Source organism: Gymnoscopelus braueri (assembly GCF_963280865.1).
Source record: "Gymnoscopelus braueri genome assembly, chromosome: 10".
Classification (NCBI taxonomy): domain Eukaryota; kingdom Metazoa; phylum Chordata; class Actinopteri; order Myctophiformes; family Myctophidae; genus Gymnoscopelus; species Gymnoscopelus braueri.
In genome coordinates, this window is record NC_137611.1 from 5,698,025 (window position 1) to 5,717,773 (window position 19,749).

The following is a 19,749-nucleotide window of genomic DNA, read 5'->3' on the forward strand; positions in this document are numbered from 1 at the left end:
TGAGGAAACATCAGACCATTTCTTGCCTGAAACAATCAGTAATTTATAATCAATATTTATCATTATGTCTCTAACATTCTGGAAGGATGTTGAACTGTGCTTTTATTTGTTATTTGGCTGTAATTAAACATAGATCTTATAACCCTCTATGGGCCGAGGGTCTGTTATTCATACAGACACATAGGAGGGTCTGGTACTGTACAGGCAGACTGTACATACTTTGAGCATTAATCTATATGCATTTTAGAAAAATATTGATTGATTCAGTCCATCATCCATCTCTGTGCACAGAGATTAACAACTAAAACACACACACACACACACACACACACACACACACACACACACACACACACACACACACACACAATGTTCTAACCACAACCAGCCTGAATGTTCTGTAGCTTCCTGTCTTCTTTACATTCTCACATCTAACAATGAAAACCATGACATTTGACACATTATTACACAGTCAACACAACATTACAGTGTGACACAGTACTACTAGTAATCCATGACATTATTACATGAGTTACAATATAATACATTTAACTTTCTCTCCCTACATCACTAACCTTACAGACTAACCACATAACATCACTGTCTTTGTCCTGAAGTGAGCTTCAATATGCCAGACCACATTATAAATGTTGTTTTCCTGGTAAACAAAGGTTTTTAGAGCTAAGGTCGTCAAACATTCAGTTTATATATAAATATATACCCCTGACTGAGTAGCTGCAGATCAGTGATAGGTTCTTTGAATGTTTTTTCATAAAGCCTGTATCTGCAAAAGCTCAATAAGAAAATATTCATGTTGGGTTCAGGGTTAGGATTAGAGATTTAGAGGTTTTGTTTAAGGCTAGGGGTTGGGCTTAGGCTCACTAATTAAAGAATTAATACTTTAGACCTATTTGATACCATTAGGAACATTCCTTGTGCCTAAACTCTCTCTCTGTGTGTGTGTGTGTGTGTGTGTGTGTGTGTGTGTGTGTGTGTGTGTGTGTGTGTGTGTGTGTGTGTGTGTGTGTGTGTGTGTGTGTGTGTGTGTGTGTGTGTGTGTGTGTGTGTGTGTGTGTGTGCGCGTGCGTGCGCTTGTGCGTGTGTGTGCGTGAGACAGGCAGTAGTAGTATGGCGAACTATCACCTTCAACACTTCTGATTGGCTACACAGCTACCTCCATGATGACATCATTGACTCTTCTCCTCGCATTGGCTGCTGCAGCTGAGAGAGAGAGAGAGAGAGAGAGAGAGAGAGAGAGAGAGAGAGAGAGAGAGAGAGAGAGACATCATTCTGATGGACACATGTTAATATGTCTCTACATGAGTATCATTCTGATGGACACATGTTAATATGTCTCTATATGAGTATCATTCTGATGGACACATGTTAATATGTCTCTATATGAGTATCATTCTGATGGACACATGTTAATATGTCTCTACATGAGTATCATTCTGATGGACACATGTTAATATGTCTCTATATGAGTATCAGTATGAGGGACACATGTTAAGATGTTTATATAAGGTGTGTGTTTATATAACTCACCTCTAGCTCTAGCTCTGATTCTCAGTATAGAGAAGTAGAGGAAGGTTGTAATCACATAAGGCGTGGCCACCAGTATCTTAATGATCAGTTGGTTCAGAGTGAGGGGGGGTTCTGCAGAATCAATCAATTCACAAATTACTCCTGGCCTGTTTTTAAAATGTATTTCAGTTTAATTATGAAATGCATGACTATAGCACTAGGTCAGCTAGTGATCCTCATTCCACTTTTTTCAGGACAATATTTGCTCAATTCTCCGAATAGAGGACCTCACCTTAGAAACAGCTGACTGCTTCATATTAGAGACTGTACTAGTCTTAGCTCTTTAAAGAGACAATCATTGCATCTTTTACTGTCTAACTTAAGTAACATATCTTAACCACTCTTCTGTTTATACATTATTCTCAATACATGGATATTGGTATGCTTTAATGATATCTATTATCTATTCAAGGTGTTAAACAGTGATGTAAACTTCATTACCTGAGATGTCATGGCCTGTCTTAAGAGTGCGGTTGAATCGTGTCAGGTGAACTCTACAGGTCACATGACCTGGTAGTGTCACTGTCACATTCCTCCGGACAATGTAACAGTGTGGACAAGGTTTCTCTGTCACTGAGGGTCCAGCAGGGAGGAGGGTTCCATCACCGTCCAGCCAAGACATCTCAGGTTGTGGATACCAGCACCCAGAGTGACATGTCAAAGATACACCACCGTCTGTTGGTCCATTTGAAGAGATCACTGGCTGAGGCATTGACCCTGCTAAAACACATACATATAGATATGATTATCTATCTATCAATCAATATACGTATCTATCCATCCATCTACAATGCCGACAATATGTGAATATGACATGTGTTAGGAGGAATCTGGATGCTAGTACAAGCAAGAACACAAATACAGGGCATAGAAGTACAGCAGATGATCTATAGCCCGTTTTAGGATATACAAACTTACAGTGTAGTTGAGAGTGATGGCTCTTTTGTTTTGAGACATGATACACACATTAGAGCTGAGTTACAAGATCCAGAGTAGACAGCATTTTACCCACAAATACTTGCCAGAGTTGTGCAGCACAGGCATATCAAAGTTAAGAACAATGTTAAAGGAGTAGTTCATCCAAAAAAATGGGTGGGATGGGGTCCCATGTTCGATCGGGAGTTATAGGCCAGCGGTAGGCTGAGTGGTGGACATTGCTCTTGTCTTTGCATGTCTTTATGTATGTATTTTGTTGTTTTCTTGTGTCATGTCAGATGTGTGTACTGTTATATGTTGCATACATGGCTGTTGGGTCGCAAGACAAATTTCAGTGCAAACTGACAATAAAGTATTATCGTATCGTATCGTATTCCCAGGCCTTGGCAAGGTGTAGAGGGGTCACTGAGCAGGATTCTAACCCCTAACTGCTCCCCCTCCCCCCAAGGTAAAATTATTATTATATCACTGATACATGCACGCTGTCGGGCCTGCACCTATGAAGTAGAGCGGACTAACGGAACGGTAACCAACAGGTTTTTCATTCTGTTCAGTCCCAGCTTTACTTTGGCTGGTCCCTAGTAAGTCCCTATTAGGGAAGGCCCGGGCGGATGTCATATATGTAGCACTATGGGGGAAGAGCTTTATGGAGCAGGTATGCTAGCAGGCTCTAAGGTCATGACCATGGCCTGGTGTATTGTTGCCAGGTTGGTCGATGACAAACGTGTGAGGGGCCGCGCTCCGAATTAAGGGAGCTGCAGGACCCAATAACAAAATTAATTCAAAAGATGACACTCATGTGGCCCTGAGTGGGTTGTTGAGTAAAAAGGTGTACTGGACAGGTGTCTATTATCCACTGTCTAACAAATATAAGGCCAGTCTGGTGGTTCCACTCTGTGAGGGTCATTATACTCCGAGCCAGTGTGTGCAGGTGATGTGCTGGATAGAATGTACTCATCATTGTTCCACGCTTGTTGAGTATATGTATATACTATATGTATATACTCTATGTATATGTGTGCTGTATACCACGGAGGGAACGGAATCTGCCGAGCCAGGTGTGGAACACATAGAAGGTGTGACCCAACGCTTTCTGTCAGACGTTGTGTCGAGCAAAAAAAAAGGGCTTGACTGTCATCCTTAACCACACCATGGCTGGTCTAATACTGACTGTAGAGGTGTCCCCAGGCCAGAAATCAGAGTAACCACAATTGGTCTACCATCCTGGTGTCAAAATTACAGGAACAAGGTAAAAAAAAAAGAAAAAAAAAAGAAAAGAGGCCTTGGACTGAATCGTGAGTGGCTCATATGTTCAACTTAACCTGCCCAAATAGGCTCCTGTCCTGGTTCATCACTGTGACCGCCACCGCCTAACAAGGCTGGGAAAGTAATGGTAGGATCACCAGATACAGGCAGAGGCTCAAAGTCATGAGCTGGGCAGAAAAGGAAAAGAAAAAAAAAGAACAGCAGCACTTCAGCCTAAGTGTTGCGCTCACTTCTGTGTCCCGAGAACCAAAAGTTGGACCTCAGGGACCGGTGTGGGGCTGTTTGTATGCCGATGTTAAGGTTATGGAGACTGAGCCGTGTCTGTACCTAAGTAGAGATGGTTGGCTGAGGATGGTTGATACCGGACCGCTGACCAGAACACCTAAAACGGGGCCCTAAGATTTGGTAACGCGTGCTCACTATGTTGTCCCGCATGATAGATATGGCCATATGGAACTTATCCAGACTGCCGGGGATTACTGGGAGTAACGTGGAACCATTGATCAAGGCAGTGAGGTAGTGATGAGCAGGCCGACCCGTAACCCGCGGGTCCCGCGGGTCAACCTGCGGCACGGGTGGTCGAGTCAGGATTTCAGAGGCAATTATGCGGGCTGCGGGTGAGCGGGTCAGCCTCTCTCACACGAAAAAAAATTATAACTATTTTGAACAACATGCTTGTTTATTTAGCCCATGACAATGTTGTGCTACTGTAGACATTTAAAGCGACTTTGGGTACTTAAAAGAGCGCTATATAAATCTGAGCTATTATGATGATGATTATCTTTTTTTCCCCACCGCGGGTCGCGGGGCGGGTTGAGCCATAGATTTATATATGGGTTCGCGGGGCGGGTTGAGGCGGGTTGGGTTCCGTGGCGGGGCGGGGCGGGTCATGAAAAAACCCGACCCGCACATCACTACAGTGAGGTGTTTCTGATCTCTTCAGGTGAGGACGGAAGTTTGGCTCATTTGCCCGTTGGCTCCAGAAAAGGTACTGAACCTGACGTGGCAAATGTGCTATGTGCAGTATACTCCGGGAGATGAGCGCCCGTGGGCGAGAGCTTTGCCATTTGCCCCATAGTAGACCCAATGGGTCCGATTTGGGGTGGCACCCTTGGCACACAGAGGCCTAACCCTGGAGTTGAAATGCCGTAGTACTGCACTGAAAGGTTTTTATTTAAAAGGAAAAGAAAAAAGGATGAGGCGCACCAGGCGACAGTGGAATGATTTCTGCACCCTGTCACGCCGTGCACGTCCAAAGTGTGAAGACCCTAAGCCATGGGCTAATGGCGAATACTGCTACAGGTGTTAATCTGGGTAGTACGGATTGTGACATACGGTTGAAGGTCACATCGTACTATGAGAAATGAAGCTCAGTTAGCCCATCTAAACCTCAGCTGTTGTCCTACTGTTCATTACCACAAAGCAGGTGATGACCTATGTTAGAGATAATATGCTGACGGGAGAAAGTGGCTATGCATAACATATTGTACTTTTAGGTGGTGGAATGTTGTTTAGGTAACAGGGGAAGTGGACCTGGTGGGGCGAGAGTCCGAGGCAAAATTACACAGCCATACAGGACTCAGCCGCGTGGGAAACTTACCCAACACACCCAGACAGTCACCGCTTGGCTACAACCCATAAATGTGATGTTCAGGGAGCCCGGGGATTTGACCCGGAGCCTAGGAAGTAGGAGACTCCCTTACCTGATAAATTCGATAATCAAAGCTAAGTGGGCCATATTGGGAATGCCCGATGGCAATGAGGACTGTCCATATGCGAAGAGGTGTGGCTAGTATGCAACCCATCGCAAGGATTTGAGCCCATTGCCTGGGGCGGCCCAGCTGATAATGATGACTGCGCCTGTGAGGGCGGTAGTTTAAAGCCTATGACACCCTGACTGCACACCGGCAGCGCTAGTGGCGCGCCAGCACACGTTGACGTCCCGCATGGTGTTCTGAAACGCCACTGTTCTATTTGCAGGCGTCACTGTGTGGTGAAAAAAGTTCTGTGTGGTGTTTCCAATGGGTGATCTCTCCTCAGCTCACAGCAGCGCGACGCTTCTAGTTGGTGCTATGGGCCTCTCCTTACAAGCATCGATACTGCGTCGCTGCGCTGCGCATGTGGTCTGAATTGGCCTGAAGTGTTGTTTGCCAGACTGCGCAAAAAAGCGGTAAAATACAGTTATCTGTGCTATCTCTGTTGTCCGGTTAACAAGAGAGGGAGACTGATGAGCTGGTGGGGACTGAGGTTCATATTCTAGATTATATTTTAACCCCGGCTCCAGTGTTACCTGACACAGAGAGAGAGAGCATAAGCAAACAAACAAATAACACATTTTAATTGACCTTCTGGCCCTGGTATAATCACTCTAACCTTCAGGATGTTGCTGTGTCAATGTACTGAATGATGAGGATGATACCGCAAAATGTTAGGTACTGACATCCTAAGAATAACACATTGATACTGAGTTTGTGTGTATGACAGTTCATGTGAGTTTATGCGAGTGCATGAGTGTGCATGTGAAAACTCGTTAAAACCAACCTGTAGTGTAATCTATAGGAAGTAAGTCAGCACTCTCCACAACTGTATGTGTGAATGTATGAGTCCATGTGTGAATGTAAGTGTCTGTGTGGAGGAGAGAAGAAACGAACAACAGATATGTTCAGAATGTGTCTGTATGAAAGAAGAATGTGTATGCATATGATTTATGCAATACATAGAATTTTCCTAAACCTTAAATTCTAAACTAAATTGAACTAGAAAAAGTGCTCCTCGGAGCACAGGTCTCCGCCAGGTCAGGTAGGTTATTGTGGCCTCCTGGTGGCGCTATAATAGGCCAATGTTTAAAGGGTACCATTTGTTCTTAGGCCTTGCACGGCAATCGGACACTGCATTCATGGTTTGAGGCATTTTGTGCAACATTTTTTTTTTGCTAAATTAGACCTGCTGGTGGCGCTATAACAGGCCAATGTTAAAAGGGTGGCATTTGTTCCTCAACATAGTGTGAATGTGCGTGCAAAGTTTGACCGCAATCGGACGGTGCGTTCATGATTTGCGGAATTTTGTTCAAAACAAGCCACTACTGCAAACTTTAGATGTCAATCTTAGCCAATGAGGATGGAATATTAAAAATCAAACACATCCGACTTGATCACATGACTATGGAGATCATTTGTACCGATTTGCGTGAAATTTGGATAAAATCGGAAGGAGTAATATAAATAAATGTGTTTTACATAAGTCGGCCTCCTGGTGGCGCTATAAAAGGCAGATGGGAAAAATGCAGGGCAAAGGTTTTTCCTTGACCTCTAGGGAGTGCGCATACAAAGTTTTACACAGATCGGTGCAGTTATAGGTAAAAACATGAATCGGCCTGTTATAGCGCCACCATGAGGCTGATTTGAAAATGTTCAAGTGGCATTTCTTCCTCGGCATAGTGGAAATACGCGTGCACAATTTCACCAAAATTGCATGCTGTGTTCATGATTTGAGGCATTTTGTTGAAAATGGAGCACTCCTGCAAACTTTGGGAGCCATGTTTAGCCAATCAGGATAGAATATGAAAAATCTGAAAGACAAGTTTTGTTTAATGACTATAGAGATACTGTGTACCGATTTGCGAGATTTTTGGACAAAATCTGTAGGAGTACTGTCAAAAAATATGTTTTGCACAAATCGGCCTCCTGGTGGCGCTATAAAAGGCCCATGTGAAAAATTTGGGGCAGAAGTTCGGAAATGGCATCCAGGGAGTGTGTCTGCATAGTTTCGCTGCGATCAAGCCAACGGTGGCGGAGATTAGCTGGTGACAGACGGACACACGGACACACGGACGGACGGACGGAGGGTAAAACATACTCTCTCGCCATGCCTTTCGGCCTGGCGGAGACAATTAATCACTGTTGCATTCAAAGCTGCTGAAAGGTAGCAGTGGGTTTTTGAGATGCAGCTGTCTAAGGCAGACAGGAAGTTTGTGGTTTCCTCACGACCAGCGTTCCTCATACGTGGGTGGGTGTAAAGCGAGAGGGGAACCTGTTTCCTTTGCATCAAGATAAAGTTGACTGAGACAGTGACAACAATTTCTAAAGTTAATTTAAAACTAGAGAGCACAGGTCTCCGCCAGTACTGTTCCTGATTAATCCTGTCTTACCTATTTATATTACATATTGTCACGTGTCACTTGACCAATGTTAGCTTGGCTGATGGAAGCTCACTTCCAAAAATATAGATGATTTTTTGAAGTGACACACCTATTTATAGGTTTCTATGTCATCATGCGTCTCGCTAGCCAATCAGAGCATTGGTGACAACAATATTGTCACGTGTCACGCGAAGCTTGACCAATGTTAGCTTGGCTGAGACGGGGGGACACACGGAAGGACAAGAACGAAAACATACTCTCCACCTCTGGCGGAGACAATAAATAAAAGTGTCTCATATTGGGTGATGTTGGCCGGTTTTAGTTTGCCTGACCATGCTTAGGTTGTAGTCTGAACACAATAGTATATGGATGCCAACAGCACACGTTATGGCTGCAAGCATAATGCGGGGCATTTATTTTGTGTGTCCCATCATGGCTGGCTATTAGTGTGTGAGACTCTGGCTATGTTCATCCTGGTGTCATGACCAGGCAAGTGACAGTGCTCAAAGACTGGACCTCGTAAAGGAGGGAAGGGGCGAGCAGCTGTACTGGCTGATGACAGCTATAATAATATATTATTCAAGGCTTTAAATCTGATTGGAAAACTGTGTGCTCATGCCCCATTTCTGTGGACTTTTTGACCTTGGCCTATCAAAAGTTGAGCCAATCTGAGGTTGAAGTTTACAATGTCCAACAACACTGTGGCCTTACAGTATAATGAGCCCAGAATGAGAGAAAACAACATACACATGAATGGTTATATGGGGAGAGTTGAGCATCTATCTGTGTTCCTTTTCCAGCACAATCTGTCTGTGGTTCAGGAGTTGAATCTGTTGACTCCAAGTACAGAGACGACTGCAGTTCAGCAGTTGAACCTAGAAGGCATGGAACTTAGGGGGGTACCCCATTGGTCCTAGTTAAATTGTAACTATGCAGAATGGTGCTGAGGTCGCAGTTAACTGTGATCCGCCCAGCACAGAATCTTAAAAAGCTGCATAACAGCAAAAAGGTGTGTCCGGTATTTCAGACGTGACACACTGAAAGCGTCACTAATGCAAGTGTCATTGACGCGCATAAAGAGAAAAAAAAATTACAAGAGGTTACCTTTACACATTGCCCAACTCATTTCAGATGGTCTGTGCCACGCGTCAACGCTCCAAAATCGAGCTCTGAGAGATAAGTCCACAGGTTTTGATGCATCCAAGTGACGCCTGCAGTGTGGCTGCAACCATTGTAGAAATGGGTGTGTTTGACTGCAGTGTATGAGGGGCTTAAAAGGAAGGATCCAAAAAGAAAAAGATTGCAAGAGCAACAAATAGCCTACACTCTCAAATCAGAACCCATGGCGGTCTACACACCGATGGGGCCCTACCGAGAAGCAGCCTGTGTGTGGATACAGATTGCATGGGTGAGGTTGGCCAAAAATCCAACTGTAGGTCCATAATGTCTTATGTCAGGGGCCAGAGTTGGATTTTTGGATGGCTACGTCAAGTGTACACATCATTCGTATGAATAAAAAAAATAAGATGTCAATGAATGGATGGCCCATGGCCCATGCATTTTATTTCTGTGTATTTGCATATATGAAAATAAACTGTGAAGTACTACTAACGGCATGTCAAGTTTGCTAGCCTTTCAAATAGCCTATATATTGAGTCCTTATCCATGACTGTGTGAGTTCTCACATTTTGGAATCCATGTATTTGATGAGATGACTCTATACTCTTAATCGGTCTCCGATGGACCCGGGGAGGCCTAGAGATTATAACGAGGATATTAAGAGGAAGACCGAATGTGTGCCAGATGCCAAGAGAGGGTGTTGAGGAGACTGGGTCTTCGTGGGTGTGGATCTGACCCACATCCTGTTCCCCATGATGAAGATGAGCGGGCCCGAGGTCCGCCAGACATGATTGCATCAGAACGGCCTACACCATAACTTCCTCTTATCAATGACTTGCTGTTTCTGACAACGTACTGTATGTTATGACCCGTTGCTATATATGGTGTTAGTTGCAATGAGGGACTTTTGGGGAAGGAAGGCCATATTAGGCTTGTCGGATGTAATCAAATTGTATAAATACTGCTGTATAATTCTGTTCGGGGGGTTGGTAGGTAGAGGAGCCTATTGTGCGTATGAGGTGTCAGTATGTTCCCCCGACTTACGATCAGGCGAGGGACATAGCCTTGTACGGAGCTTCTCCCATATTCCTCCCCCCCCCCCAATATTCTAGATTATCTTGGTGACCAGACTGCAACGAGGTTGATTGGAGCGATATTGAATTCTGCTGTATTCGACTGGGACCTTGGCATTGCCCATAATCTGGTTGAATAAACAGAGAATTTTGTCAGCTTCTAGCATTACCGATTGCTGGGTCATTTTTTATCTCAGGTAGCCTATTGCATGGGAATGATAGATATTTTCCAGATCTGACTCTGGTGATATGTTGTCAATGACCGGGTATTTTGCAGGAATTGAGGAATATTATCCAGATTTAACATTCAATCAAGAATTCTAGGCAAGCCCGTATCTTGGTTGAATTAAGTGAATCTGGGGATATTTTTCTGTCTGTGCCGGGCACCTTAGATTGAGGACGCGGAGATAGAGCTTGGGGGTCTATTGTCTGTTTTACCAGAAATGTTACCTTTCCCTTTTTTATTATTTTATACTATTGCCATACCCTGTATGGGTATGGCAATAGTTTAAGGCAATAGTTTAAAATAAAACTCTTTTTCCAATGAGAGAAGTCGTAAGAGTTGAATTCTTCAAGGGACCTGTGGGTTCAACTTCCTCACCGTGGACCATGGGTGAGTGTGTGCGCGCAGTGTCTATTATTAATAGAATACGTGCATGTCGTTTTTGCCTATACCGGAATACTCATAGTTTCACAGCTACACTCGACCTGGGGTATTTCTGTTTAGGCATAGTCCCATTATGCTTTGGGAAGGGTTAAGTCTTTGACGAAACTATCGAATATAGCCAGACTACTGTGGCATATCTGGTTTAGACTTCGCAGGTCGTTACAATAGATGTTTGCTATAAGATTACCTTACCTCCCCAACACTCTCTCTCTCACTCAATAAAACATAAATCATACAGTTCATCACTAAATAGTGTGATGGTGCTGCTTGCCTAAAGGAACAGATCTACCGGTACTACTCTGAATATCATAGAGTCAAGCTGACATGGACCCGCTCTGGTATGTATGGTTTAGGGTACAGCTTGGTCCTCTCTTATCTTTGTATAATTAATTACGTACATGTAGGCTCTCTCCACTGAGAACTACAGCAGAACCACCCTATGAATGTCTCATGTAGGCTACTTCTACCATGAGTTCTATCTTAATAACGTTAAAGGCCTTGCCAGACGTCAGGAGTTGATTTTGAGAAGTCTTGTTTAATGAAAGCTACTTTTTCTTGCTCTATTCTACCTTGTTATTTGTCCATCCACCACACTGAACTTACCAACAAGGAGCTGGATCAAAGTGTAGATGTGCAGTTGTGGGGCAGAACATCTGTAGGTCCCCTCATCTGAGAGCTTCACCTTGGACAGTTTCAGTGACATGTTACCAATAGGAAGCTGATCAGGAAACAGAGACGTCCTCTCTTTGTACAACAGGTTCAGGTCTTGGTCATGTTTGTAATGTCCATCTTGGAGGAGATGTATGAGGTACGGCTCCAGGTCAGGTCTGGACCACTCCACTGTCTTCCGGTTCATGTTGAACGGTGGTTTAATGAGACATGGAAGGATCACCTCATCTCCCACTTTGACCAGGATGTCCTGAGTCCCGATGACCTGATATTGTCCTTAAAACAAAACCAAATGAAGCATGGAGTAACAGTTAGTTCATGATGCACACTGGACTCATACTGTAATCAGCTGTCAGTCAGCTGGTTGTTTACAAACAGCCAAACTTTTCAATCACAACTCATGTTCTCAACAGGGTGTTCTCTAAATAGAGCTTCCTCTTTCATTTGATCACTGCTTCTCAACGCTGATAAACACTGATAAACAATGATAAACACTGATGAACGCTGATAAATGCTGATAAATGCTGATAAACGCTGATAAACACTGATGAACACTGATAAACGCTGATAAACACTAATGCTGCTACTGCTGCTGTAAGCTTTCCTCCTCCACCCCATCCTCCTTTACAGTTTAGGAGTAAACTTCACATTTGAGTCAGACTTATACTGGCTATTATGCACATTAAACATATCTATGTCTGGATTGTGGTGGCATGTTGTGTGGTGTCAACAACATCCATCACAACACTGGAGCGACAGAGTGCTGCTACTGCTGACACCAAATCACCTGCTACACGTAGGCCTACAGATCTAACTGTAAGGGTCTACAGGTAGATCTGTAGGACCACAGTGAGGGCCAATGAGCCAGCAGTGGTGGGTCACGTGGTATTCAGACACGTACCGTACACACTGAAACAGAGTGGATCTGTCTACAGACAGACACAACACCTAGCTTTATGGATGTAACCCTTTCTCCATTAGAGAGAGAGAGAGAGAGAGAGAGAGAGAGAGAGCGCGCACAAGGGAGCAGACTTTCTTTCACCTTTGATGATCATGTATACATTTATTCAAGTGGTCAAACAGAGTAGTACTGCCTGAATACCAGCGCCCACATCAAATAGAGTAGAACTGCCTGAATACCAGCGCCCACATCAAATAGAGTAGAACTGCCTGAATACCAGCGCCCACATCAAATAGAATAGCACTGCCTGAATACCAGCACCCATACGTCACACACTCACAGACAGACAGACAGACAGACAGACAGACAGACAGACAAACATGGGGAAAACCCTTGGTAGTGTCCTTATGGATGTTTGTTTGGTCACAATATAACGTTGCCAGGTTGGTCGATGACCAACGTGTGAGGGGCCGCGCTCAAAATTAAGGGAGCTGCAGGACCCAATAACAAAATTAATTCAAAAGATGACACTCATGTGGCCCTGAGTTGGTTGTTGAGTAAAAAGGTGTACTGGACAGGTGTCTATTATCCACTGTCTAACAAATATAAGGCCAGTCTGGTGGTTCCACTCTGTGAAGGTCAGTATACTCCGAGCCAGTGTGTGCAGGTGATGTGCTGGATAGAATGTACTCATCATTGTTCCACGCTTGTTGAGTATATGTATATACTATATGTATATACTCTATGTATATGTGTGCTGTATACCACGGAGGGAACGGAATCTGCCGAGCCAGGTGTGGAACACATAGAAGGTGTGACCCAACGCTTTCTGTCAGACATTGTGTCGAGCAAAAAAAAAGGGCTTGACTGTCATCCTTAACCACACCATGGCTGGTCTAATACTGACCGTAGAGGTGTCCCCAGGCCAGAAATCAGAGTAACCACAATTGGTCTACCATCCTGGTGTCAAAATTACAGGAACAATGTAAAAAATAAATAAAAAAAAAGAGGCCTTGGACTGAATCGTGAGTGGCTCATATGTTCAACTTAACCTGCCCAAATAGGCTCCTGTCCTGGTTCATCACTGTGACCGCCACCGCCTAACAAGGCTGGGAAAGTAATGGTAGGATCACCAGATACAGGCAGAGGCTCAAAGTCATGAGCTGGGCAGAAAAGAAAAAGAAAAAAAAGAACAGCAGCACTTCAGCCTAAGTGTTGCGCTCACTTCTGTGTCCCGTGGACCAAAAGTTGGACCTCAGGGACCGGTGTGGGGCTGTTTGTATGCCGATGTTAAGGTTATGGAGACTGAGCCGTGTCTGTACCTAAGTAGAGATGGTTGGCTGAGGATGGTTGATACCGGACCGCTGACCAGAACACCTAAAACGGGGCCCTAAGATTTGGTAACGCGTGCTCACTATGTTGTCCCGCATGATAGATATGGCCATATGGAACTTATCCAGACTGCCGGGGATTACTGGGAGTAACGTGGAACCATTGATCAAGGCAGTGAGGTAGTGATGAGCAGGCCGACCCGTAACCCGCGGGTCCCGCGGGTCAACCTGCGGCACGGGTGGTCGAGTCAGGATTTCAGAGGCAATTATGCGGGCTGCGGGTGAGCGGGTCAGCCGCTCTCACACGAAAAAAAAAAGAAAAAATAACTATTTTGAACAACATGCTTGTTTATTTAGCCCATGACAATGTTGTGCTACTGTAGACATTTAAAGCGACTTTGGGTACTTAAAAGAGCGCTATATAAATCTGAGCTATTATGATGATGATTATCTTTTTTTCCCCACCGCGGGTCGCGGGGCGGGTTGAGCCATAGATTTATATATGGGTTCGCGGGGCGGGTTGAGGCGGGTTGGGTTCCGTGGCGGGGCGGGGCGGGTCATGAAAAAACCCGACCCGCACATCACTACAGTGAGGTGTTTCTGATCTCTTCAGGTGAGGACGGAAGTTTGGCTCATTTGCCCGTTGGCTCCAGAAAAGGTACTGAACCTGACGTGGCAAATGTGCTATGTGCAGTATACTCCGGGAGATGAGCGCCCGTGGGCGAGAGCTTTGCCATTTGCCCCATAGTAGACCCAATGGGTCCGATTTGGGGTGGCACACTTGGCACACAGAGGCCTAACCCTGGAGTTGAAATGCTGTAGTACTGCACTGAAAGGTTTTTATTTAAAAGGAAAAGAAAAAAGGATGAGGCGCACCAGGCGACAGTGGAATGATTTCTGCACCCTGTCACGCCGTGCACGTCCAAAGTGTGAAGACCCTAAGCCATGGGCTAATGGCGAATACTGCTACAGGTGTTAATCTGGGTAGTACGGATTGTGACATACGGTTGAAGGTCACATCGTACTATGAGAAATGAAGCTCAGTTAGCCCATCTAAACCTCAGCTGTTGTCCTACTGTTCATTACCACAAAGCAGGTGATGACCTATGTTAGAGATAATATGCTGACGTAAGAAAGTGGCTATGCATAACATATTGTACTTTTAGGCGGTGGAATGCTGTTTAGGTAACAGGGGAAGTGGACCTGGTGGGGCGAGAGTACGATATAGGCAAAATTACACAGCCATACAGGACTCAGCCGCCTGGGAAACTTACCCAACACACCCAGACAGTCACCGCTTGGCTACAACCCATAAATGTGGTGTTCAGGGAGCCCGGGGATTTGACCCGGAGCCTAGGAAGTAGGAGACTCCCTTACCTGATAAATTCGATAATCAAAGCTAAGTGGGCCATATTGGGAATGCCCGATGGCAATGAGGACTGTCCATATGCGAAGAGGTGTGGCTAGTATGCAACCCATCGCAAGGATTTGAGCCCATTGCCTGGGGCGGCCCAGCTGATAATGATGACTGCGCCTGTGAGGGCGGTAGTTTAAAGCCTATGACACCCTGACTGCACACCGGCAGCGCTAGTGGTGCGCCAGCACACGTTGACGTCCCGCATGGTGTTCTGAAACGCCACTGTTCTATTTGCAGGCGTCACTGTGTGGTGAAAAACGTTATGTGTGCTGTTTCCAATGGGTGATCTCTCCTCAGCTCACAGCAGCGCAACGCTTCTAGTTGGTGCTATGGGCCTCTCCTTATAAGCATCGGTACTGCGTCGCTGCGCTGCGCATGTGGTCTGAATTGGCCTGAAGTGTTGTTTGCCAGACTGCGGTAAAATACAGTTATCTGTGCTATCTCTGTTGTCCAGTTAACAAGAGAGGGAGACTGATGAGCTGGTGGGGACTGAGGTTCATATTCTAGATTATATTTTAACCCCGGCTCCAGTGTTACCTGACACAGAGAGAGATTATAAGCAAACAAACAAAGAACCTTCTGGCCCTGGTATAATCACTCTAACCTTCAGGATGTTGCTGTGTCAATGTACTGAATGATGAGGATGATACCGTAAAATGTTAGGTACTGACATCCTAATAATAACACATTGATACTGAGTTTGTGTGTATGACAGTTCATGTGAGTTTATGCGAGTGCATGAGTGTGCATGTGAAAACGTGTTAAAACCAACCTGTAGTGCAATCTATAGGAAGTAAGTCAGCACGTGTGTGACATGTGTGAATGTAAGTGTCTGTGTGGAGGAGAGAAGAAACGAACAACAGATATGTTTAGAATGTGTCTGTATGAAAGAACAATGTGTATGCATATGATTTATGCAATACATTGAATTTTCCTAAACCTTCAATTCTAAACTAAACTAGACGCGTCGCAATTCAGGGCAATTGCAAAGTGTGGTTGCGCCGACGCGAGTCGCAGGTCGCTGCCGCCAGGACTCGAGGAATACGCCGGGAGGAATACCGGCGGAGGCCGCGCGACGTGCGATTTGAATTCGGTGCCGATCGGATCCCGCGTTCGTGACACGTGCCATTTTGATTTGAGGAAATAGGCCCCTCCCACTAAAGAAACAGGCCCCTCCCAAAAATTTAGCGGGCCAATGACATCGTCATGTCACTCCTGAGATCACTTGCTTTTCTTTTTGAGAGAACAGATCCCCCCAAAAATCATGTTTTTGCATCAAACGGTTACATTTTGCGCATTTGTGGCCCCTCCTATGGATCAAAGTAGAAATACTTTTGGGGATTCGTTGAGTAAAGCACCCTCGACATTTGATTCAAATTTGGGATTGATTGGACGTTTTGTTCGTGATTTGTGGCCTTTTTTGTAAAACGGGCCCCTTCCGCTAACTTTGGAAGCCATTTACGGACGAACGGTAATGACTATAAAAACTTGGATATGTTTATCGCATGGGTCCATAGATCATGTGTACCGATTTTTGTGAGATTTGGACAATATCTGTAGGAGGAGGAGCTAAAAGTGTGTTTTGAAGAAAATTCAAAATGGCGGAAAATCTATCCAGACGGAAATGGGCGTGGCCTATATGGGGAGTTGCGTCATGACCCAAGGAATCCAGGGGAAAAGATTTTTTGATTTTACGACCTACGGTTCAAGAGTTATAGGCCAAAAGGTAAAGTGGGCTGTTATAGCGCCACCATGTGGCCGACTGGTGTGATTTTTTTTTAAATAATTTTGCAATAAACTATTAACCTCCCCTCCAAGTCATGTAACTCTAGCCCTTATGGTTTCCGAGAAAAAAATACTTGAATGGGAGTTTTTGCAATTCCCATTAAAGTGGATGGGGAAATTTAATGCACTAATAAATCAATATCAAAAAATCTATCCAGACGCAAATGGGCGTGGCCTATATGGGGAGATGCGTCGTGACCCAAGGAATCCAGGTGAAAAGAAATTTTGATTTTACGACCTACGGTTCAAGAGTTATAAGCCAAAACGTAAAGTGGGCTGTTATAGCGCCACCATCAGGCCGATTGGTGTAATTATTTTTTTAATAATTTTGCACTAAATTATGAACCTCCCCTCCAAATCTGGTAACTCTAGCTCTTACAGTTTCTGAGAAAGAAATACTTGAATTTGAGTTTTTTTACTTTTCCATTAAAGTGGATGGGGACATTTAATGCACTAATAAATCAATATCAATAAAACTATGTAACCAATCTCTTAGCAAAATACAAGCACACGATTCCCGGTGAGGCCGGTCATTTTGACATATGGCACTAAATTGGGGGGGGAAAACTGTGGGAGGAGTAGTGTGCCAAAGTATTGTTTATCCGGAAGAAGATTATTAAAGTTCATCAAGTACTATAGTCTGGTTGCCCTGTTAGGGCAACCACACTAATAATAAAGTGTAAGGATTACTATAGTCTGGTTGCCCTGTTAGGGCAACCACCTAATTATACAAATGAAACACGCAGTATGCAGACCATACAAAATGCACTTTAGGCCCAACCGGCCTAAAGTGTCCATGACCATATAAGGGCATCTTCAAGGTCTAAATAATAAAGTCGGCCTAACCGGCCCAAAGTGTCCATGACCATATAAGGGCATTCAAGTAGGGGCGATATGGCGATAGATATCGTCGCGACGATACTATGTCTCCACGATATGCTTTTTTAGAGATATCGTATCTATCGTCATAAAGTGAGTCACTCAGTCATAGAGTGTGCACTCACATTCTATGATTTGCAGTTCTATACCTTAATTTATACTTCTGTAGTACGACGGTTTCGTTCGCCAAAAATAGCAGATCTACAAGCTAACAACGCGTCTCGACCGCACGTCCGGACCGCATTGATTGCTTGAAGATCTGTTGTGTTCATCAGACAGGCTCCCTAAGTCCCCAACCCCTTTCTTCTTGGCAGCGACTGAGAGGACTCCGAGGAGATCGTCGCTCTGGTCAGTCTGCACAACAGCAGTAATGGACGGAGAGTCAGGCTCATTTGGATATTCCAAAACCGACACGGCGCAAACTAAAGTTAATTGCAAAGTTTGCAATGTTCGAACGTCACTCGATATAACTTTTAACCAAACACGGGTGAAACAGCGAAGGTGTCCCGTCCCCGCATAAAGAGTGCACGCACATGGATCGACGGACCTTGCGTATCGATTAAAAACAACAATTCGTACCTCGCTTACAAAAACTTATCAACACCATGAATTAACATAGGAATGACCGACCTGGCTGGATGCATATGCATATCAATGATCCATTGTGTGACCTGTACTTTTCCAGTGGTGGAAAAAGTACTTAAGTAAATGTAGTGTCAATAAGTCCTATACTTATAAGGCACTACATGGTTGCCAGGCTAAAAAGAAGTTTCGACGTGTGCTCAAGAACTTAATTCCAAACTGTCCACTTAGTTCAAAAAAGGTTTATTCACCGTCACTGTCAGCATACAAAACATAAAATAAAACGTAAACTTAAATGCACGGGAATGATAGCCCAACCGTTCTCTCAAACACAGTCTAAAACTGTGTGCCTCTGCCACAAGCAACCGCCTGCGCTTGATTGCAGACTGGCCTAAGTATCCAGACACACCTTGAACTTGACCGCGCCCCGCAGACGCAGTGACGTCATAGAAAGGAAAAGACAGACATCAAATGGCTCTAACACACCAGCCCCTAATTGCTACTGGTAGAAAAAACAGAGCAATTAAACAATATTCCACAAAAGAGCCATAAACGAAATCAAAATACAAAAACCTTTCTGGCAATAATACTCAGGCAATATTAATTATTGCGAAAACCCAAAACTCACAAACAATAGGTTTAATCTGTACCTTCACACAAAAGGCAGATTTTAGTTATAGGTCTTTCAATTACATTTGTCTTGGTTTGAAGACGAACTGAACGTACGAGACCTTTCTTATCAGGAAAGGTTTGCAGTATTCTTCCAAGCAACCAAGATCCTCTTGGTGCTGAAGAATCCACCACTGCAACGATATCTCCAGGCATAAAACACCTTTTTTCCTTTGTCCATTTTTGTCGTTCTTGCAGTAGCGGTAGGTACTCGTGCACCCATCGCTTCCAAAAGAGATCGGCGATATATTGGTTCTGTCTCCATCTTCTCTTTGCATATTGATCTCCCTTGTCAAACAGTCCTGGTGGAAGAACTGGTTTTCCTTTCATTAGGAGTAGGTGATTTGGTGTCAAAGCCTCTAGGTCATTTGGGTCATCAGAGGGTCTGGTGATGGGGCGATCATTCAGCATAGCTTCAACCTCGCACAACACCGTTTGAAAGCCTTCATCGTCCAGTGTTTGCTGGCGAAGCACAGAACATAAGATCTTTCTGATCATTCTGATGATGCGTTCCCATACGCCACCGAAATGAGAACCAGCCGGTGGGTTGAAACTCCATTTGACTCCTTTTTGTGCTAGAGATCTTTCGATGAGGGTTTGATCGAAAGAAGCTAAGGCCTCTCTTAGCTCTCTTTCTGTTCCCACGAAGTTGGTACCGTTGTCCGATCTTATGTGAGAGACTTGTCCTCTCCTGCAGATGAATCTTCGGAGAGCGTTGATACATGAGCTT

The 19,749-nt window shown here is 44.5% G+C and overlaps 1 protein-coding gene across 4 annotated transcripts in view; it reads right to left on the minus strand.

The window, feature by feature from the left end:
* Window positions 1-241: 241 nt before the first annotated feature.
* The window catches only part of LOC308094129 (butyrophilin-like protein 2), a 72,653-nt gene continuing 53,145 nt past the window's right edge, over window positions 242-19,749 (minus strand). For 2 of the 4 annotated variants that reach the window (XM_080440599.1, XM_080440602.1), the window contains exons 4-7: window positions 11,390-11,731; window positions 2,029-2,307; window positions 1,549-1,659; window positions 242-1,221 (exon numbers count right to left, since the gene is read on the minus strand). In XM_080440599.1, the coding sequence (XP_080296725.1) occupies window positions 1,163-1,221; window positions 1,549-1,659; window positions 2,029-2,307; window positions 11,390-11,731 (791 nt within the window). In that variant the 3' untranslated portion in view covers window positions 242-1,162. The remainder of the gene's footprint in view (window positions 1,222-1,548; window positions 1,660-2,028; window positions 2,308-11,389; window positions 11,732-19,749) is intronic. The other 2 variants (XM_080440600.1, XM_080440601.1) reach the window with 2 other exon arrangements.